The 23,069-nt window shown below is 36.9% G+C and overlaps 1 protein-coding gene across 7 annotated transcripts in view; it reads right to left on the bottom strand.

Moving 5' to 3' along the window:
* Positions 1–23,069, bottom strand: part of WDFY3 (WD repeat and FYVE domain containing 3) — a 290,091-nt gene that overhangs the window by 126,738 nt on the left and 140,284 nt on the right. For 5 of the 7 annotated variants that reach the window (XM_043514073.1, XM_043514074.1, XM_043514075.1 and 2 more), the window contains 7 exons: positions 22,635–22,828; positions 15,687–16,144; positions 14,055–14,138; positions 8,514–8,691; positions 6,304–6,518; positions 4,173–4,285; positions 1,769–2,000 (listed from right to left, as the gene is read on the bottom strand). In XM_043514073.1, coding sequence (XP_043370008.1) covers positions 1,769–2,000; positions 4,173–4,285; positions 6,304–6,518; positions 8,514–8,691; positions 14,055–14,138; positions 15,687–16,144; positions 22,635–22,828 — 1,474 coding nt within the window. The remainder of the gene's footprint in view (positions 1–1,768; positions 2,001–4,172; positions 4,286–6,303; positions 6,519–8,513; positions 8,692–14,054; positions 14,139–15,686; positions 16,145–22,634; positions 22,829–23,069) is intronic. The other 2 variants (XM_043514078.1, XM_043514077.1) reach the window with 1 other exon arrangement.

Raw genomic sequence — 23,069 nt, forward strand, 5'->3', positions numbered from 1 at the left:
CACTTGAACTTCAGGTGACCCATCAGTGGTTTAATATGTTATGGTTGTTGTCATAAATATAAAGGGAAGGGTAACCGCCTTTCTGTATACAGAACTATAAAATTCCTCCTGGCCACAGGAAAAACCCCTTCACCTGTAAAGGGTTAAGAAACCAAGATAACCTCGCTGGCACCTGACCAAAATGACCAATGAGGAGACAAGATACTTTCAAAGCTGGAGTGAGGGGGAAACAAAGGGTCTGTCTGCCTGTGTGATGCTTTTGCCAGGAACAGATCAGGAATGCAGCTCAGAACTCCTGTAAAAATTAGCAAGCAATCTAGCTAGAAATGCCTTAGATTTTTTTTTGTTTAATGGCTGGTAAAATAGCTGTGCTGAATGGAATGTATATTCCTGTTTTCGTGTCTTTTTGTAACTTAAGGTTTTGCCTAGAGGGATTCTCTATGTTTTGAATCTGATTACCCTGTAAGGTATTTACCATCCTGATTTTCCAGAGGTGATTCTTTTCTCTTTTCTTTAATTAAAATTCTTCTTTTAAGAACCTGATTGCTTTTAAGAACCTTGACAGAACCCATTCCCCAATCTGAGCTTCCCTCTGGCTTTCTGAATTCAAGTATTACCCCTGAAATAAGCAAGTTCTCCTTCTTTGGTAACTTTTTTTTTTTGGTTGACAAGAAGGTAAAAGGAGCTACTCCTCCTGTCTGAAAGCCCCTAGTCCTTTCTGAGAGCGGCTTGTCCATGTAACTAGAAACCTTCTGGGCAAGCTTCTGCCCAAATAGAATTCCACCTGAGGAATTTGAGACAATGGATTTTCTTTGAATAATTATCCAGGGTTTCATTCAGAGTTGTCTGACCTGAGATTGCCGGGCAGTATTTTTAAGTCTAAATTAGCTGACATCGGTCTCACTGCCAGCCAAGTGGAGTCTACCAGAAATGCAGAAGATAGATATTTTCCTTAGAAATTACTTGAATTCATTCATAGTGGTTTTGAAGGGGTCTGGTTCTTCACAGGACAAATATGAAAAATGATTTTAAGCGTCTATCTTTTAAAAAGCAACCTAGGAGAAATGTTTTTAATAGAAAATGGCTGAGTATTATAGCACCACATCTTACTCTTCCAAGCACTTATATAAACACTAGCTGATCCTCACAAACAGTCCCACTTACTAGATGGGAAAATGGCGTCAAGGAGGTTAAGTAACTTAACAAAGGGTACAGAGGGAGTTAAGTCCTGTACATGGATCACACCTCTGATTACTGAGATCAAATTGTTCTACAATGATTTGCACTTACTGGCTCAATTTCCTTTTAAATGTTGCTGCTTCAAAACAATTTTAGTTCTATTTCTACTTAGCCTATAATTCTCTATTCTACAACTCAACCAAATCCTTCCAGGTTTCAGAGTAGTTAAGGATAATTTTAGGGACCTAGTCTTCATTTGAATCCTGGCAGCTGGACTCTTTGTGCTAGTTTATGCTTGTGTTTCTTCTTTATTTGAAAAGATCCCATCATGCACATGTAAAAGATCATCTAAGTAAGTAGTATTATCAGTGGCATTCACACTTCCACAGGTAACAAAAAGTGCTTCAAATTCATTAGTTGAATTCAGTATCCTTTGTCTGACGTCATTAACTATGTAGTTCTTTCTATAGATCAATTGTTTTTGTTTTTTAAACTGCTCATTAAAAATTGCACACATTTCTTTGAAAGAAAAAAGGAATAAGATATTATTCTTTGCAATACACTATTTGAAAGTGTGGCAAGACCTTACCCAAATCCTTCAAGAGATGTGTCAAATTCAATAAATGCTGGAGTAACTGACGATCCGTGAAGTCTGATATCATGTGGGGTTGTCATGGAGACCAAACACTTCACCCTCGTCAGGGGCACTGTGCTCCCTTCTGCTGGCTTTAGCAAGCTCCTGCTTATGCGGTAGTGGTTATCTTCATGCAAGCTGAACACACTGTCAGAACTCAGACCCTCCATTGATGTGACCATACTACCTACAATAGAAGCCAAGGAAAAATAAACATATTGGCAGAAGAAAGCATTTTTTCAGGCCCTCATTTATTTATATACTTTTCATGCCCCTTTAACTGCAGTATGGGTGCTTAATATTTATCAACTCCTCTGTGAGTAGCATTACCATCATTTTAAAGATGCTAAACTAAACAAAGAGATTAAATGTCTTTCCCAAGGTCATCAGAAAGTTTGTGACAGATGTGACAGATGTCATAAGTCCCTGTCCAGAGCCTCAGCCCCAAGTGCCCCTTTCCTTCTCTCAGATTTTGTTGAAACAGACTTCCTGATGCTCCTGTTCTAATACACTCAGGTTTCTTTTGGGTACTGAAAACAAAATGCAATTTTATTTTAAGATGGAGTGAATAAAAAGATAGTATTTTTCAAAGTTTGTTGAAGTCTCTTCTGAATAAGTAAGTAACATACTGCTAAAATAAGTCAAATACATTTTCTCACTGTACAGTGTACAATAATTATTACTGACCAGTAGTTTTTCAAATTACACCAACATGACAAACTGAAGTTCTTACTACTACTAGAGTTACCTGTGTTAGTCTCAAAAATTTTTAGATTATGCATGTGCCTGTCATCCAACAATGACTAGCACAAGCTACCCAAGACAAATTTAAAGTATGCTAATGATGTAGACTATGTTGAGAATGAATTGATACGAAATAACATTCTCTGTTATATTTCATGTATCATCTAGGATTCATCAGATAAATAATTTTCAGCAGAGATAGGGAAGTTATAAATGCCATTTTACAAAGCACTGATAAAACATCATCTGGAATACTGTGTATAATTCTGGTCACTGTCTTTTAAGAAAGATTAATAGAAATTGGAACCAGTGCTGAGAGACTACTAGAATGATCAGTGGAATGGACAGCCTCTCTTTTGAGAGGAGAATAAAAGAGTTTGGTTTGTTTCACCTTCCAAAATGAAGGCTGGGAGGGGATAGGATTGCTTTCTATAAATACAACAAAGAGGTAAACATTAGGGAGGGAGAAGAGCTATTTCAGATAAACGATAATGTTGGCAAAAGAACAAATGGGTATAAATTTGCCATGAATAAATTTCAGATGGAAATTAGAAGAAGGTCTCTAACAATCAGAGGAGTGAGATTTTGGAACAGCTTCCCATGAGGAATAGCGGGGGCAAAAACCTAACTACATTTAAAATGGAGCTTGATACATTTATGAATGGATAATATGATGCAGGGCCTGAAATGGGGATGGAGGGAGGGGAGCGGAGGGAGAAATGGACTCAATGAGTCAAGATGTCCCTTCCAGTCCTATATTAGTATGTCAAAGACAATGAATAGTAAACAATTTATATTCCTCAACTTCCTAACTATTAAAAAGATATACCACCAATTTAAAAACTAAATGAGTTTTTAAAAACTGAACTGCAATTAATTTCATGTACCCTGCCAATTTCTATGGATTTTCAAATCACATTTTTTATTTTTGAAAAAATGTTTTTCCAGCGCCCCCTCGTGCTTTCCCTCTCACTTTTTGCCATTTGAAAGACAGAAGGAAGCTGACAGTGGCCCTGATCCTGCAGTTATGCTAGTGCACATCTTTATAGTCCCACCGAGTCCCACTTAAGCAATAGGACCTGTTTCAGGGATCCGAGTTAGTGGACCAATTGCATGGCTGGAGCCTAAACAATTATTGCAGCAGAAGCAGTGAAAGATGATGATACACAAAGGGCTGTCACAAATACACAAAGTATGCATGTGAAATTGATAATACTTTTCTCTTATCTTTGAGTTTTTGTAATCTTAGATGCGATTTGTAAAGGTAAGACTAAAAATCAGAGATGAGTGATAGTTAAGTAGATTGTGTCCCTTAAAGTTATATAGTCCTCACAGGATTTAGTTAGCTAGTTAGTTTAGTTTAAGTGGTGACAGGTCCCGTATTGTTGCTAAGACCTTTTGTGAAAATAATGCTTTTTAATTATAATTAGATAGCTCTCTTTCCCCTTAGTGGGGTGTTTTTTTTGTTTTTTTTTTAGTTACTATCAAATCACTCAGATTATTTCATTATGTGTCTTAATGTCTTTCTTGAAGTTTACCTATAAATTTTGATTAGATATAAATCAGATTTGCTCAGGAACACTAATTAAACACATTTCTGATGTTGAACACTTACTTCTCATCTCTGGTTCATAGCTTAATGAGCTGGGTTTGTGCACTCGGTACAGTTTCAACAGCTTTTTGTCCCAAGCGCCACAATTCAAAGGATTTGCCAAACGTAAAAATTCCCTGGTTAAGAGAGACAAAGAAATTATACAAAGCAAGTTGCTTACTTGTTTTCATTTTTGAAGTCTGCAACCAAACACAAAACAGAAAACATTAAAACTATTTAAATAAAATATGAATTCCAAAAACAAATACTGACAGCAAGAAAAAATATTTTGATTCAAAACTATTTCTATTTTTAATTAACTATTGCATACACAATGTGTATATACATATACAAATAGACAGAGTGGTGGTAAATTCACTCATTACCACAAAATGTTTTGATTTCTAGTTATTGTGATGTGATATTTTGTAATAAACCATTATATATTTTTGGATAACCATACTGCTAAAATATAGTACTAAAAACATATATTCTAGTCTTTAAAGTAAATAGACTTTTCTCTCAAATTTCTTTTTTTTTTTTCTTTGTTTGGTGAAATTATAGCTCATTATACCCTGAAGACTGAAGTCACTTGTTCCTCTCCAGAAAGGTACAAAATGGGCTGCACATTTTATCACCAATGTGCTTCTATGTTGACAAAGGGATCACGTCAAGCAGATAAGAGCGTAGTTCAGTCTAAGGCCAATTTAAATCCTCGGTCCCTCAGCTCAGAATACCAACTAAAGTTGCAGTTTCTGACGTGGATACACACCACTAAAAACTGGACTGACACTACATACCTTTTCTTACAACCAATGAACAATCAAACTGTAAACCAGTTTATCTGGGTTAGAAAAGTCCAGCAAGAAAAAGTTCCATACGTCATTACTAGCTACCTAGTTAACTGTGTAACTTACTGTTTTCAATACTGCAGGCACTACTCAGTCTATCCAAGATACTTTTATTATTAAACAGGGAACAAACAATATCAAACTCTTTTCTATTGCAGGCTTAGTACTGGTCTACACTACAAACTTATGTCTGTAGAACTATGTTGCTCAGGGGTGTGGAAAATTCCGTCCCTGAATGACGCAGTTACACCAACTCAACTCCAAGTGCTGACAGTGCTATGTCAATTGGAGGGCTTCTCCCATCAACACTGCTACCACTTCTCGGGGAGTTGGAGTACCTACAACAACAGGAGAAGCTCTCCTGTCAGCATAGGTAGTGTCTTCACTAAGTGCTACAGCTCTGTTAAGTGTAGACAAGCCCTTAGAAAGGGGCACTAGAGCACCTGCATTAACATGGAGGAGGAAAAAAAACTAACCTTAAGCTGCAGCAAACACAGTGCATTCTATTACCAACAAGAAATGTCAATGACCAAAGCGAGGTCATCAGCCTTTCAATGTGTTTTTTCTCTCAGAAATCATGTACGTTACTCTATAGCAAATCTATTTGCACTAAGACCAGAAACTGTCACTAAACTATGGTAGTAAGCCAGTAATAAAACCCCACAGACTAGAGAGGTTTCTTCTTGACATCTTTCTTTTCAGGCGTCTCTTTCTCCCTCATACATAAACTAAAACAAAGAGCAAAAGAAAATGGAAGGTTTAAGTCTTATCTAGTTTAAGTTACTTTATACTGTTTAGAAAGTCTATAAAGAATCTTCTGTAGCAGTAAAAACAACAAGGAGTCCGGTGGCACCTTAAAGACTAACAGATTTATTTGGGCATAAGCTTTCGTGGGTAAAAAACCACTTCTTCAGATGCAGTGGCTACTTCTTTTTGGTTCTTTTCACATTTTTAACCAAGTTTCTCTTCCCTGCCAGCCACACTAGAAGCTGTAAGGACATTTATTTTGACAGTATAATTTAAAAATATGAGAAAGGCAGCTTAAATCTGAACCTTAAAAAATACTGTATTCCCAAGGTATTAACAGCAGCAAGACAACCTATATTAAAAAACTGTTTTGCAAAATAAGGCTATATCCAACCGGTTCACTATCAAACACAAACCATCAGCTATTTTTTCTAATACTTTACTAAGAAATCGAAGTTGCTAAAACTGACCAGCCAACATCATCTATACACCAAATTTTTTAACAGATTGGACCCACCCAACGTGAACATCAGTGACCTGAAAAAAATCTCTCTGACCTCAACACCATTGGCTCCAGTGCCTGAGAGGCCAGCCTTTCAAACATCCTCTGGAGTGGGGGATGCAATGAATGGTCCTCATCAGCAAGAGCTGCACTACATCTTTGTAGAAGACGTGCATGGAGTCCAGCTTCACACATGACTTGCTGGTTTCTTTCTGTATGCACCAGGGATTGCAATATGTTGGCTACTGCAAGCTGAAGATCCAATGCATGCTGCAAAATATAATAAATACAAATACCCATACAATAGAAAGGAAATAATTAGCACAGGATGTCCTGTAATGCAATTTTAAAAATGAGAAAAGAGAATCTAATTTAAGTATTGGAGTAGCAGCCGTGTTAGTCTGTATTCGCAAAAAGAAAAGGAATACTTGTGGCACCTTAGAGACTAACAAATTTATTTGAGCATAAGCTTTCGTGAGCTACAGCTCACTTCATCGGATGCATCCGATGAAGTGAGCTGTAGCTCACGAAAGCTTATGCTCAAATAAATTTGTTAGTCTCTAAGGTGCCACAAGTACTCCTTTTCTTTTAACTTAAGTATTGTTTCCCTTCTTTTTGAAACAGGACAAATAAATTAAACAATGCATTGATATGAACTCTGCCAAGGAAATTTGCTCTGATGCACCTGATGAAAATAACTTTTACTTTAAATGGAAGTGAGCAGACTTAGAAATATGTTTAACTCGCTTAAAACTTTTATCCTTATCAGCCTAAGCTACTGCCAAAAACAGTCTTTCCCATATCATCCACTGTAATAAACTTTGTGTCGTATGCAGCACATTTGTTACTACAACTGTGAACACAAAAAGGCTTCCAAACTTGAGAAAGAAAAACAGCAAAATGTTGTCATAACTATACATGCCTGACAGTTTTTGGAGCTCATTTTTGATAAACACAGATCTGTGGGGTAGATACCTGAACTGAAATCTGTTTAAAATAATTAACAATATCACATAAATCCTGTTTAGTAAAATGAAAAATATAGACAAGTATAAAATATTGTGTTTTAATACTTTCTATACTATTAAAGTTACTGTAGCTGTTTCTAATGGAACATGACAAAAAAAAGTTGCCATACTGGACTACATGACTAGTCTATCCAATCTAGTGTCCTGCCTTCTCTCCAGCAGCATATAGTATCTGATGCTTCAGAAAGAAAAGCAAAAAATTCATAACACTTGCTAACACTTTTACTTTATGAGATTTAATCAAAAAGTAAAAGAGGACTAAGAATCAAAATGATTTATACTGGTGAAATAATTTTTTATGTAAGCAATTATTTATGATGCTCCTTCTACTCCAGTGTATTGATTACCTTAGTTTTATAAATGCAAGTATAATAAAAAGGACAAATAAAACTCAAAATACCATAAGTCTTGGTTATATTGACAAAAAGACATGCATTTGGTCTGTTACCTGAATCGTACTACACCAAAAAGCAGGAGTAAAATAATCTCTCTACCAAAAGCCATATTACTTTTACTAATAAGGATTTTTTTCCACTTTTTTTTTTTTAAATAAAGAGCTTGTAAAAATGCTACGTTGACAGTTTTGGAGACTGAAGTCCTCTTACGTAACCACTAGAACATGGGCAGAAGGACAGCAGCTGTGCAAGCTTCCTCACACTGCCCTTCCAATGTCTTTTACCCTGACCTGAAGCAACCAGCTCTATGGGTAGGTTGGAGAGGAGCAGGTTAAAAGATTGTAGAGTCTGTGCCCATTTCCTTGAAATATCTGCCGGTTCTTTCGGTAAGGATGGCAATTAGTGCCAGTTATGAATATAGTCTAATTATGAAATCACTTACTCTGATATCTGGACTACAACTAGCACATCTTAGGGGGCACTAAACTACCTCCAGCTATTAACTTTGATTTAATCAATACCTTCGTTTAATTCACTAAAACCTACACTAAATTTCAACTAGCAACATACAGATAAAAGACACTGTATCCTTTTAAAAGAAAAGGAGTACTTGTGGCACCTTAGAGACTAACAAATTTATTAGAGCATAAGCTTTCGTGAGCTACAGCTCAGCTCACGAAAGCTTATGCTCTAATAAATTTGTTAGTCTCTAAGGTGCCACAAGTACTCCTTTTCTTTTTGCGAATACAGACTAACACGGCTGCTACTCTGAAACCTGTATCCTTTTACTATCCAGTCCTCTACTCAGATTCAACATTAAGGACTACAGCTTATTTGCTTACTTCTGGCTGTGCAGTTGATCCAACAGAGGCTAGAAGATCCAACATGGCAAGCATAGCTCCAGGGTGAATGATGACAGCATCAGAGCTTTGCAGCAACGTGGCTCCTGTGTGGAGCTTCAAATCAGCTATGTTTTTGGGAGGGTACACAGGAGGAGTTGAAACAGAATGATATGCATGCCTATAGGACAAGAGGAAAGAGAGCTTTTATTATACCCATTCACTATTAGCTCTGAACTTCTCTATCAACTATTGTAACATTCAACTTGTACATAGAAAATTCCCAATTAAACATGCCAGGTGATTTCCTCTTCTTGAAATCACAAGCAGATATTCTTCCAGGACTTTTGGAGAGAATTTCACTTCCATAATATGTTCCAGTTCTGCAACACCACTTCCCGTTAGAAAAAGAGATAATACATCCCCCCAAAAATATATTTCCTCATAAAAATGTTCACATCCTTTAACAGAGTAGAATGCAATACACAGAATAGTATAAACAATCCATAAATAATGTTTAGACAAAGGTTTGGGACAAAATCTATTTTCATCATCTGTCACCCAGTTTTTCTCCTCTGTAACGGCGGCTTCGAAAACTCATTATTACAGAATTGGAGGCAATTTAAACAATTAAATCCCAAGATTAGGAAGTTTGTTCCATGATATACTCAGGCCAGCAGCCAATACGTTCTCACTCTTCCAATGAATTCCTCTCAGCAACATTAACATTACGTGGAGCTTCTGTGATCCAAGAGGACTTTTGCAGGTTCAGCATGTCGACACTAGAGAACAGATGCTTTCAAAGCATACGCAACCACTTATGTCTAGAAGTCCATAATCACTTTGCATTCCATTGAGACTCTCAGCAGTAACATAACATACTTCTGGATCCAAGAATATTGCAGATTCAGCAGTTTGGGCAGTAGGGCAGTTCAGAGGACAGATGCTTTGAAGGCAATGATTTAGATGCAAATATTGCTCATGTGGGGCTTCTTTTCTTGAAAAGGCTGATAGTCATTTACAAAAAATATACAGCATATTTATAGTGTATGTGCATCTTCAAGTAGAATGTGTGCACAAAGCATAAATACTAGCTAACAATTTATTTGGAAGTCACAATATTCCTAATACTTTATATCTAACTAGATATCTAATTTTGCCTTCAGAACAATCTTCAAAAAGAGCTCTATCATTGCCTTCTTGGAATGTGAGCCTTTAAAGTGGAGGAAATTGTTAATATTTTGATTCCTCAACCCGTTTATAAAAACTACGATATATTTCTTTTTTGTGATAAATCCAGTAATTCTATGGTAAGGTTAAAAATTAGTTCAAATACATATCCCTCCCAAGAAGTTGTGAATGCTGTCCAAACCACTTTTGAAAGTATTTTCCACAAACTGTGCTCGACTCCAACCTCCATTTTTAAAAAACATGGATCTCTAGTATGGCCAAGGCCCAAAACACATTATTTCAGGATAATTTCTTATTAGACTAAGGGCTTGTCTACACTACTACTTAAGTCGATGTAACTTACGTTGCTCAGGGTGTGTAAAAGCTATCCCCCTGAGCAACTTAAGTTACATCAACTTAAAGCTGTGTCGACACTGTCATGTCAGTGGGAGGCACTCTCCCGCCAACATAGCTTCTGCCTCTCATTGAGGTTAAGTAATTATGCCAATGGGAGAGCACTCCCTTGGTCGGCATAGTGCATCTTCACCAGACATGCTATAACAGCACAGCTGTACCGATATAGCATGGTAGTGTACACTAGCCCTAAATTAAAAATGGCTAGCAATTTTATCATGTAAATGTTATTAATATAGCACTTTTCTCCCTAGTTTAATAGCTCTCTCAAAACCTGGATGATTTTTTGAGGTTAGAGATATGGGTAATTCCTTAGCTGATAACGTTTTTCTACATACTAGGAAAAGTCCTGCTTCTATACAGTAAACACATCCGATGAAGTGAGCTGTAGCTCACGAAAGCTTATGCTCAAATAGATTTGTTAGTCTCTAAGGTGCCACAAGTACTCCTTTTCTTTTTAGTAAACACTTGCAAGTCTCAAGTGTCAGAGTTCACAGGCATTTAATTTCTTAAGGATTACAAGTCCACATATATTTAACAGTGTTATATTAACATTTTTTGACCAGTATTTCAGAACGGGTCCATAACTGAACTTTACCAGAGTAATTTTAAAAAATAATTTTCCACAGAGTTTCAACTTGCCTAGAAATCATTCCTTACAGTGTGGTCATATTCTGTGGCTGCCAACACCAACTTTTTGTTGTTGCAGTTGTAATTTATATTACAGTAATGCCTGGAGGGCCTAGTCAAGATCAGGCCCATCATGTTAGGTTGATGTATAAACACAAAGATACGACTCCTGCCTCAAAGAGCTTACAGGCTAAGATGACATTCAAAGTAAAAGGGAAAGTGATTCAAACACACAATTTTCTTCTTTGCATTATAGAGAGCATGAACTATCCCCATCTGTCCCTCAAACTGCCCATAATTAATTGGATGATTTTCAGGTCCGGGTCTGCTTAAAATATTCAAATGTTTCTTATCAGTTTTCTCTACAATGGATTCCTATTTCCAGAAGGCCATAAACTACCAGTTCAAGAATACTTATTAGAATAGAAAGATAAATTAGAGCTCAGAAAAAAAATATTACAAAGGTATTCACTAAATTTAGTGGTTCCCTCTCCTATTTTACCTCCAGAACCTTAGGTACATTATATCTAGCTTTGCCTAGTACATATTCTTTGTACTGGCCCTCTAGGAGAGAAGAAAAAGGACAACAGGAAAAAAGTTAAGGTATACAAAGAAAATCTACAGGTCTTCCTAGAAAAAGACAAGATTGAAAAAAAGTCCAACTCAAACTTGGTTATAATTAAACCCAATAGCTTATATATCAACAAAAGATAACCACAGAATCATAAAAATGCAGGCCTGGAAGGGACCTTAAGAGGTCATCCAATCCAGCCCCTTGCTCGGAGGCAGGACCAAGTACACCTAGACCATCTCTGACAGGTTTTTGTTTAACCTGTTCTCATAACCTCCAAGAACAGAGATTTCACAACCTCCCTTTTAAGCCTATTCCAGTGCTTAACAATCTTATAGTTAGAAAGTTTTTCCCAACAGATTTAGCCAAAATTGAGCAGCATTTCTTGGGGATAACCACTGTAGAATTCTGCCTCAGAGTGACTGTTATCCAAAAGTTTACTAATTTGGTGAATAAAAAATATTTGTAATGAAAGGTACACTTCCTATTTGCCTTCTATTTGCCTCTTGAATGAGATGACAGTTCAGATAATGTCCAGTCAGCCCTCCTACTTCTGAAATGCCCAGAAATCAAACTAGGACTAAAGCAATAATGCATGATCTGATCATGCAGATGGCTGAAAGCACAGTACATAAATGCTACATAAAAAACAGTGTATACCGTAACAAAATATTGACTAGACAAGTTATCTGTATTTTGTTTATACAAACAATAATATTTAGGTGGCAACATCTTTTAGGTAAACAAGACTGAAAATCAGTGCACTGAATGTTTGTGTATATAATTAAGAGAGCTTAAAAAAATGTATGTACAAAGAACTTTTAGATATTAGTGTACATGGATTGCAAACAACAAATTTCTTTTGTTCATATAACACCATACTCTGTGCTTATTAGTCTGCTAAACTAGGAGATAAGTTATATAAAACTAGATAGCAGAACAACAGACTACGGCAAATGGGAGATGAGTGCAGGAAAAAGGAAATGTAAAGTGGAGAGAGACTACTGCTTTTGGAAGAAGAAAAGGAGTACTTGTGGCACCTTAGAGACTAACAAATTTATTTGAGCATAAGCTTTCGTGAGCTTTGCATCCGATGAAGTGAGCTGTAGCTCACGAAAGCTTATGTTCAAATAAATTTTTTAGTCTCTAAGGTGCCACAAGTACTCCTTTTCTTTTTGCAAATACAGACTAGCATGGCTGCTACTCTGAAACCTGCTTTTGGAAGAGCATTTTGGCTGAGATTTTCAACAAATACAAGTCTAAACTTCGGTTCCTAATTAAGGAACTTGATTTAAAAAATGATGAGCTGCCACCAGAGCAAGGTGCTTGGGAAAAACTGGGCGGATGCCTAAATATAGACTTTTTAAGAAACTTGGCCTTTATGTTTAATTATTTGTACCCATGTTTTTATATAAATTGTTTTGTATATTCAGTAAATTAACCCAAGATTATATCAATAAGTTATGTCAATCTTTTCTTGAACTCGTTTGACAGAATATACATGACAGTGGAAATGCATAATTTCTTTACAAATCAAACATCTATAGAAAATGCATTCAGTTCTCCTAACAAGTATCTTCAATATTAATAGCCAAATTAAATGATCTGATAACTTGAACATCCTATCCTTATGCTTCTATTTTTTCAATCAACTAACAATTATGTAGTCTTGTACAATGGAACATCCAAAGGACTGTCACATTTTCACTTTGAGAAGACTTAAAAAGCTTAAAATATTTTTTAAAATTAAATACTTTGTGCTAGCTACAAAGCTGGCACCTTCTTAGTCATCCTCTGGCATCAGCTGCCCTTAAAAGCCTACGTTTGGCAGACTAAATGTATTCTACTGGCAAGATTGTGCTTTTTGCATATTTGTGTATTTCAAAAATTCAGTTTATATGAGCAAGTAATGCCATTTACACCTAAGAGAACAGAACAATGCAGTTGAAGAAAGTACAATCCGTAGTGGAATAAATCAATCTTATGGGCAAAACACTAGAAGGTCTCCACAGGAAAGCTCTCTTTCAACATGTGCAAGAGAGAACTGAATATGGCAGCAAACACTTCTCTCTTCAGTAACAGCGGAGTTTGCTCCTAAATGCCTTAGTATCAGAAAAGAAATAACAGTCTGAGAGGTGCTAGATTACTAGGAAGTCCCTTCGAAAACAATCCCAGAAAAATACCAACATGTGACTGTGTTACTTCACTTAGCAAGGTGAAAAAAAGTATTTCTGTGGTAATCTCCTTTACTGCAAATATTGCAAAGCAGGTTTTAAACCCAGATTTACTTCATTTTTTAAATAAAAGTATTAAGAAAGAATTAGCTGAGAAAAAGGAAACAGTAAGAAAGGATTTCAGAAATTGACAGTCACAGCCTCACTTTCCAAGCCATTTAACATTCACATGCCTCCACAGTTGTCAGTAGTACACGTTCAGAGGAGTTTATTATTTTCATTAGGCAGCAATTGTAGGCAATAGACATATCATAATAGTACTCAGTTTATTGATAAAGGAAAAAATATCTTTCCTGAGAAATTCATTCAGGAATTATTTTTTTTAATTAATTTATCTACTACTGCATTCTTCTTGGACAGCCACCTAATTCTTTTACAAAGTTGACAAGCTGTTTTCCTCAAAGAACAAAGACAGACAGACAGTACATGCCCCACCACAAAAAGCAGCTTGAGGGAAAAACAAACAACAAGAACAGTGACGAGATAAACCAGAAGAGAGATCAACTTCTCTTAAAGGATCAGTACCTTTTCCTGGACAAAGCTGGCGTACCCCAAGGAGAGGGGAGAGAAGTCTCATTTGTCAGGCAAGGAGGGATCTGTTCTGCACGACTACAGACAAAAGAGACAGGTTTGGGATAGAGAAGTTAGAAAAGAAAAGGAGAGGCCAGAAGCTTGTTAGTTTTACAGTACCACCAACCAGTAAAAACTTTTATAGGATCCATCCTACAGAATCAGCAAGGACAACAAAGAATGCTACTGAGGAACATGCATCAGGTAAAACAAACACCATTCTACAATAATTAGGGAAACAAATGTTTTTGCTCATTACTCAGCAGATATGGTAATCTACACAATCAAACCAGCACATTAAAACATCCTTCATGGGTAAGTAGAACAGGAATTGAGCAAATAAAGTTTAATTAACTTGCATTAGATGGGATTAAAATAATATCCTGAGAATAAACTCTGCAAAATGACCATCAGATGGTTTAAGAAAGGAAGAAAAAGAAGTGTTGATTAAAGAGGAATGGAAAATAAAAGGAATGCATTTGCAATGACACTAGAGATTCATCAGATTCCACAACTAGCCAATATTACAGCATGTATTATATACATCACCAATTGGTTAATTCAAAAATGTTTCTATCAAATATTTCCAAGCGATTTTAACACAAAGTAACTAGGATTTTTTATGCTAATTTCTTTCGAGATGAAGGGATACAGATTTGCTCTCTTACAACATTAAAGGCAGTAGACAAACTTTGTAAAAACGAGAGCTTGAAGTTATACTCTTAAATTAATATTTAGGCACTTAAAGAAGTGCTCTGAGTTAAGAAAATCTAAGCACCCTGCAGCTCCCCGCTGACTTCATCAGAAGCTGCCAAATGCTCAGCATTTTTATCAGGTCTCTTATTTAGCTGCCTAAATATTACTAGGAACCTAACGTGAAACATCTATTTTTGAACATCTTGGCCAACATATAGCACATGGAGATGGAACAGCAGCTTTGCGATTTAAGCAATGAAGCTTAAATCATCGCTGCTCTATTAGTTTCTCTAAAAAAAAAGTTACAAGTGAGAACTACCTTCAAAAATAAGGGTTATTTTGTAGGGGACCATTAAGAGGTATATTTACTATATATGATTTTAAAATCTCAAGTAGTTAGCAGCCTCCATTGTCTCTAATGCTAAATTAATATTAAAAAGCTAAATGGCAATTTCCAATATGGCATCTCCACTGTCTAAAATAAATCTGTCATAACGAACGATCAAATGACTTGTTTTTAGCGTATCCCATTTTTATAACAGTCAGAAGTTGGTATGTACTGCAAAGTAGCATATTTCTAGTTTTATGATATAATGGATAAAGATCAAGTACTTTTGGATAATAAAAAAACTGGAGAAGCAGACTACTTGTTGACAGTTTTAAACCATCAAATGGTTTTAAACTAAATGCGTCTCTGTTGCTTGGTGTCATGACCCAAGACATTCAACATTAGAGGTCATGTTGCCCATTCTTGAAAATAGCAATAAGAGAAGTCTGAGTAGAGGAAAACGTCTTGCTCCACTTTGTGGATGAACAAAAAGGGGGAAACATCAAATCCTGCAAACACCACATTTCTAAAACCAACCATTTTTTAGGGAAAACAGATCATACCTGTCAAAAGAATCTGTGGATACTTTGTAGAGATAAATAAAGAGTTTACTGCAATGCCTTAGTGTGGGTGCCACAGAGTCCATGGAGATTAGGTCATCCTCCAGTAGTCTTTGAAATGGTTGTGTATTTGAGGGGAAGACATTCAAAGGGCTTATTTTTCTTGAGTCTGAGAAGCAGCCAAGCAATCGAACAGCATCTGCCAGCTTTTCATACTGGATCTCTGTTTTGAAGAAATGCGAGTTGGCTGGCTCATAGCGCATTGCTGCAGTCAATGTGCAGAACACAGTGTGAAGCAGTTCAAACACTTGATTCTGGTTTACTTTCTCCCAGCCATTCTTAGGTGGAGAGCACAAGGATCTTTCCATAGCAACAAGTAAAGATGTGACATACACAAAACCACCGACTTTTCTAAAAACAGTTCTTGTGCGATGACTCTCTCTTAGTACTGAGAGCAGGGCCTATGGATATTCAAAAAAGTAAAAATCATCGTTATTAATACCTTATAGCAAAGCATGAAAATTTCTTGTCTGATATGCTAGCACAATTATTTATTTGTATTATGGTACTGTCTGAAGACCTCAAAAATATTGGAATTTTACACACCAGACAGACAAATACAATATAAAGTCCCTGGTCCAAAGAGTTTACCACCTAAATAGAGTAGACAAAGAATAGAAGAAAGCAAGCATTATCCCTCTTTTACAAGTGGGAAACTAAGGGCCAAGATCACACCGGAACCCTGAGACAGAGTCAGCAATTGAACCAAGAATACCAGTCCAGTGCCTTAACTATAAGATTAGGTATATAAAGCATAAAGCATTGGTATGTAGAGACAGACAGAAAAAAAACAACCTTTCACGTTAAAGCATTGTAATTTATATATCTACAAATAAAAACAAACTAAATGGTTGCCAAGCTCTGCATTTGTACTTTAATAAAAGATCAGGCTATGACTTGTCAAGTCATGTTCTGTAACAGTGAGATCTCGATATTTTTACCTTCAAGTTTCCCATGTGGCTCCCATTGAAATCTTATGCATAAAGTTGATGACTGAGTGCTGTCAACTGTATAACCATATCGTTGTCCTTAACCATTGTATTGCAACTGGTGCTAAAAAGGAACTGATGGACTGTTGGGCCCACCCAGCCCTTTGAGCCCTCACACAGGGGACGTGAGAGTGTCCAGGGCACAGGTGTAGAGGCAATGGACACTGCTGGCTAAAAAAAAATCTGAGATTTAGGTGGTGAAGGATGACTTTTTTTAAAAAAATTTTTATTATGAGCACATTGTGGATAGCACAAAGATTTTGACTGCAGTAAAACAAGTATTAGTTTTTCGAATTAAAAGGAGAGGATGAACGAAGAGTTACTCTGTCATGATGAAACTGGAAGTTAAGTTTTACGCAGAAATAACTTACAACTCACTTTCCTGCCTGGCAAAGTGGTGGCAATGAGAAAGGAGTATGTGACTGATGGAAAGTATAAGTGTCACCTTGGAGCTGAAAAGGAGTTTGCATTATTGTTTGCAGAACTACAGAATGCCCCATTCAGGAATAAACTCTGAGGTCTAAGTCTTGAATTGGTATAAATGAAATGACACACATGATAGCAAATCACGAGGATGCCTTGTTTCATAAAGAAGTCAAGAGCTTCTAAAGCAGCTACCTAAACTCTGAGATGGCTTCAAACTGGATCTCAGTTTAAGCTATTGTACAGAAATTGAGAGAGATTTGTATGACACAAAGATCTACAATGCTCCAAACACTGAAGCAGCCAAAGGGTTTCTAGACATTTTGGAAGCCTCTACACATAGAATCCAACTCCTTCTCCCACAGCTAAATAACAAAGGTAAAAAGTGTTAAAAATGTTATTTCTGAAACTTAAGTGAGCAGACATAATTCTGAATACTCATAGGAAGCAGGATGGTTGACTACAGTGGTGTCACTTTTACATAGATAGCTTTTAATCCAGCCATATTAAGATTTTTGTTCATTCATTTAATCCCTTGACTTTGTTTCAAGAGTGGAAGGAAATCTGACCCAGTGTTGGGCAGAGAACTCATTCATTGCTGACGCTGTTTGGATCATAAAAATCAGGTTCAAGGTCCCTTTTAAAAGCATTGCTAACATGCTTGCCAACAGGATCCTTTAAGAGCAGCTACATGCTCAGCTACAGGGTTTATGTTGAAATCGCTTAAAAATGGAAGCATATACTCTGGGGACAGAAATGAGTTTCTCAGCTTCAATTTTTTTGATTTTTATAATGATTATGGTATTCTCTACTTATGAACCTTTTCAGAGAAAAGCCAGAGTAAGGTTTTATTTAAGGATTCAGAGGTTGGAAAACTATATACTTTTTAACCTCTGTTTTAAAAGTAACTACAAAAGTAGCAGATTTTTCATCTTCCTATTGGATGTCAGGAGACTTTTCTCTCTAAATAATCTGCCAATGTCATCCAAATATGAGAACTTTAGAAAACTCCAAGAAAGACCAAAGAGATACTTGGTCTTCTTATTTTAATCAAAACTCTACATCCAACTCTACATCCTTAACCTTTGCTTTGTGCTTGTAGGTCACTGAAGATAGGTCAGACTCCTCCAAGTCATTGGGAACAGTGCTGACTGAGTACACAGATAGCAGGGAATCAGGTGAGTGAGTAAATTGAATAAAGAAAGATCTCAGCAGGCAAAGTGTGGACTAGAACAATCAGACAATATGTTGAGGTATTGAACAACCACAGGTGGATTTAAGGAAATTGAAATGGTTCAAGCTATTGAGCAGAATTTGTGGGAGCAGTGGGGGCTGAAGAGATTTTCAAGGCAAGAGGAATTAGAAATCTGGCAACCATTTTGACAGTGGCACCTTGAAATGGAAGAGTGGTACAAGACTCCCACAGCTAGCCAAGTGCTTACCTACCTCTAACAAAGCTATCAACACTAGAGGTGGACCAAGATGTTATGGTAGATAGTAGCCTGTCTTGACCTGCCTGCAGAGCACAAATACCGAACGGGCAGATAGCTTGGGCTACTTGAGAGTAACTTCTGCTGTTACATATGGAAGGACAAAAATTAGAACAGAAAGGGAAAAAAATCCCACTAGTTAATAGGAAAAAAAAGGAAAGTCGAACCTAACTGTAGGATTGTGACACCAGCCCTTGGATTCTAGTACTAAATTACCTCTGTTGTACCATTATGGGTGAGAATTACCCAGTAAATTAATGCCTCTCACTGTGAATGAGAATTCCCACAGCCTATCAGCTAAAACAAGGTGGCTTAACTGAATGTTAGCACAAGCAAGTTCTAATGTAAGAGCCAAAGACTGCAAACTACGCATGGTCAGTCTATAAATTATTTACTGAAAATGCTCTTAAAACCCCCCTACAGATATCAAAACTAATGTTCTGCAACATAATTCACTAACTTAACTAGTTTTCTGTCTTTCATTAAATTTCTTTTACTTGACATGCCAACTGATTGTCACAGAATCTTAGAATCATAGAATTGGAAGAGACCTCAAGAGGTCATCCAGTTCAGCCCCCTGCACTCATGACAGGACTATATTATCTAGACCTTTCCTGACTGGTGTTTGTCTAACCTGCTCTTTAAAATCCCCAACGATGGAGATTACACAACCTCTCTAGGCAATTTATTCCAGTGCTTAACCATCCTGACAGTTAGGAAGTTTTTCCTAATGTCCAGCCTAAACCTCCCTTGCTGCCATTTAAGCCCATTGCTTCTTGTCCTATCCTCAGAGGTTAAGAACAATTTTTCTCCCTCCTCCTTGTAACAACCTTTTACGTACTTGAAAACGGTTATCATGTCCCCTCTCAGTCTTCTCTTTTCCAGACTAAACAAACCACATTTCTGCAATCTTTCCTCACAGGTCATGTTTTCTAGACCTTTAATCATTTTTGTTGCTCTTCTCTGGACTTTCTCCAATTTGTTCACATTTCCTGAAATATGACACCCAAAACTGGACACAATACTCCAGTTGAAGACTAAATTAGTGCAGAGCAGAGCAGAAGAATTACTTCGTGTGTTTTACTTACAACACTCCTGCTAATATATCCCAGAATGATGTTTGCTTTTTTTGTAACAGCGTTACACTGTTGATTCATACTTAGCTTATGGTCCATTATGAACCCCCGAAACCCTTTCTGCAGTAATCCTTCCTAGGCAGTCATTTCCTATTTTGTATGTGTGCAACTGATTGTTCCTTTCTAAATGGAGTACTTTGCATTTGTCCTTATTGAATTTCATCCTATTTACTTCAGACCATTTATCGAGTCAGTCTAGATCATTTTGAATTTTAATCCTATCCTCCAAAGCACTTGCAACCCCTCCCAGCTTGGTATCATCAAAGCAAGACACATTTAATGTCAGAGCTTTCAAACAGACTAACTCCGAGAGGAGAATTTATGAGTTTTTCATTTCTACATGCTCCATTTAAAATTAAAACGTCTGAATTCAGTGTACTAGTTCTCAGTTGTTCTCTACAGGGCTAATATTCAACATCTGACTTGAGGAAAAAGTGTTAAAATTTTAATCAAATCCTTGTACATTGTTAATTTCTCTTAAATTCTAGCACAAAATGAAAACATCTGTTCAGTTGAGTTGAACTTTACGAGATGAATCATGGAAGTGTAGGGCTGGAAGGGATCTCACTAGGTCATCTAGTCCAGTCCCCTGCACTCAAGGCAGGACTACGCAATAACTAGACCATTCCTGTCAGGTGTTTGTCTAATCCAGCGGTTCTCAAACTGTGGGTCAGAACTTCAAAGTGGGTCATGACCCTGTTTTAATGGGGTTGCCAGGGTTGGCATTAGACTTGCTGGGGCCCAAAGCACCAGAGTCCCACAGCCCAAGCCCTGGGGCTGAAGCCCAACCCCGAGTCCAAGGGCTTCAGCCCTGGGTGGCAGGGTTCAGGTTACAGGCCTCCCACCTGGGGTTCAAGCCCTTGGTCTTCGCACCCCCCCTGCAGGAGTGCACCCCCTCATGGGATCGTGTAGTAATTTTTGTCAGAAGGGGGTCGTGGCACAATGAAGTTTGAGAACCCCTGGTTTAATCTGTTCTTAAAAACCTTCAATGACGGAGATTCCACAATCTCCCCAGGCAATTTGTTCCAGTGCTTAACTACCCTGACAGGAAGTATTTCCTAATGTCCAACCTAAACCGCTCTTGCTGCAATTTTAGCCCATTGCTTCTTGTCCTATCTGCAAAGGTTAAGAACAATTTTCACCCTCCTCCTTGTAACAACTTTTTACGTACTTGAAAACTGTCATGTCCTACCTCCATTTTCTCTTTTCCAGACTAAAGAAATTATTCTCCCATCCCCCCAATCTTTCCCCATAGGTCTTGCTTTCTAGACTTTAAATCATTTTTGTTGCTCTCCTCTGGACTTGCTCCAATTTATCCATGTTTTCTCAAATGTGGTGACCAGAACTGGACACAATACTCTAGTTGAGACCTTATCAGCCCAGAAGGGAGTAGAATAATTACATCTCGTGTCTTGCTTGCAACATTCCCTGCTAATACATACCAGAATGATATTTGCTTTATTTGCAACAGTATTATACCATTGACTTAGGGCTCCTTTGAGCAGCCTCTTTAACAAAGTAATTTTCAGATTCTGAGACAGACTATAGATTTCCCTTTGCTTCTCAAATAATCTGAATTATTACCAGTAACAAAGTTCATTATCAGCCTGTTCCTGATGTATCAATATTTTCTTAACAGGTAAATAATTGCTTCTGTAGTCGATTAATTGAAAGTTGCAGGTTGATAGCATGGTATTTGTATTCAAGTGAAAATCAAAAACTCAAAACCTTAATGTGATACCATTAAAGCTCTCTCGAAGGCACATATTTTCAAAGATCACATTTTCATGTGCTACACCACCAAAAAATGTAAACCATCACCCTGGACGGTAGACTTCACTATTGAAAAAGTCTGAGTGATGTACACATTTTACACAATTTCACCACTTTTCTCTGTTTAATCTTCTGCAACTCTAAGACGACTACGCATTACCTAATCTCTATACAAGAGACCTTAAAATTTTTAAGGCTACATTAATATACATCTCACCCAACCAGCAATCAGATCACAAAATCTAAGGAGTATTTGTATGTAAAACTAGAAGTGAAAGATGAATTCTCTTATATTTTCTTATACTTATTGGACACATTTCCACCATGGTCAGGGCTTGTGGTAAACAGAGTTGGGCTGAGAAAACAGTGTTCAGATCCATATCAGGTTTAAGTTAGAAGTTGAGCCTCAAGGCAATGAAATGCTGTGGACAGTTTGGATTAAATGAAGGCCCCCTCTAACTGAAAACTCACAGGTGTACCTATTTTTATGAGATTTCAGCTGCATTTGAACAAGAAATTAAACCCTTTCTAATTTAGAATCCAACACAAATCAGGTTAAGATTAGAGAAATGAAACAAGCCTCCAGCTCAAAATCTGGGGGTTTGTTCTCCGTGATCCGGTTTTGGCCCAGATCTAGTGATAAAATTTTAATTTAACAACAACTCTGGCTATGTTTACAAAAACTGAGATTTTGCCAAGGAAAAATTCAAGTATGGCACTAAAAATAGGCTTCAGTTCGTGTGCTTGTGTGATGCTGTTTTTTAATTGTACCTAAATCATTTCTTAAAGCCAGATGGAAAGAGACTGCTTTTAGAACTTCATTTCCCATCCACCAGTAATTATTACACCTAATGATAATAAATGTAATACATACTGGTACTCCTTTTTGCCAGCTGTGTTTAAAAATTTGAGATCTGATTTGTATAAGATTTTAATTCTTAAGTCATTGAATTATTTTCAATATCTAAATACCATCATGCATAAAATAAAAGTAGTTCTACAGTGTATATTTTAAATTTTTAAAACTGGAATTTAATAAGTAGTTTAGGAGTGGAAAGCATTAAGTTTTATTGCACTTACCCGTAATATATCCGTCTTCAGTTGTAGTTCTGTAGGTGGAGCCGAGTGCATCAGCCCTAATAAAGTGCCCATATCATCATCCCCACTAGGTGATAACACCAGTTGCTGGATAATCATCAGTGCATGCTGTCCGCACTGTGGATACTTCACTATATTGTGTACACACCTTGCACCACCAAACTCCCTAAAAATACCTATAACGTAAGAAAAAAAATGGGGGAGAAAACACACAAGGTACTGTATCAAAACCTTGTATTTGTTCAAGCGCACTATCAGCGTATGACTGAACATAAAATACTTCATTCTTCACCACTACAAATTCAGTGACCATTTTCATCAGTCACACAGAAGTTTACAATAGCTTTTTATATGAACATGAGCTGATCACAGTTAACTGGAATTCTAATTATATTCTCCCCTGGAATATTTTATGTT

The sequence above is a fragment of the Dermochelys coriacea genome, chromosome 4 (genome assembly GCF_009764565.3).
Source record: "Dermochelys coriacea isolate rDerCor1 chromosome 4, rDerCor1.pri.v4, whole genome shotgun sequence".
Lineage (NCBI taxonomy): Eukaryota > Metazoa > Chordata > Testudines > Dermochelyidae > Dermochelys > Dermochelys coriacea.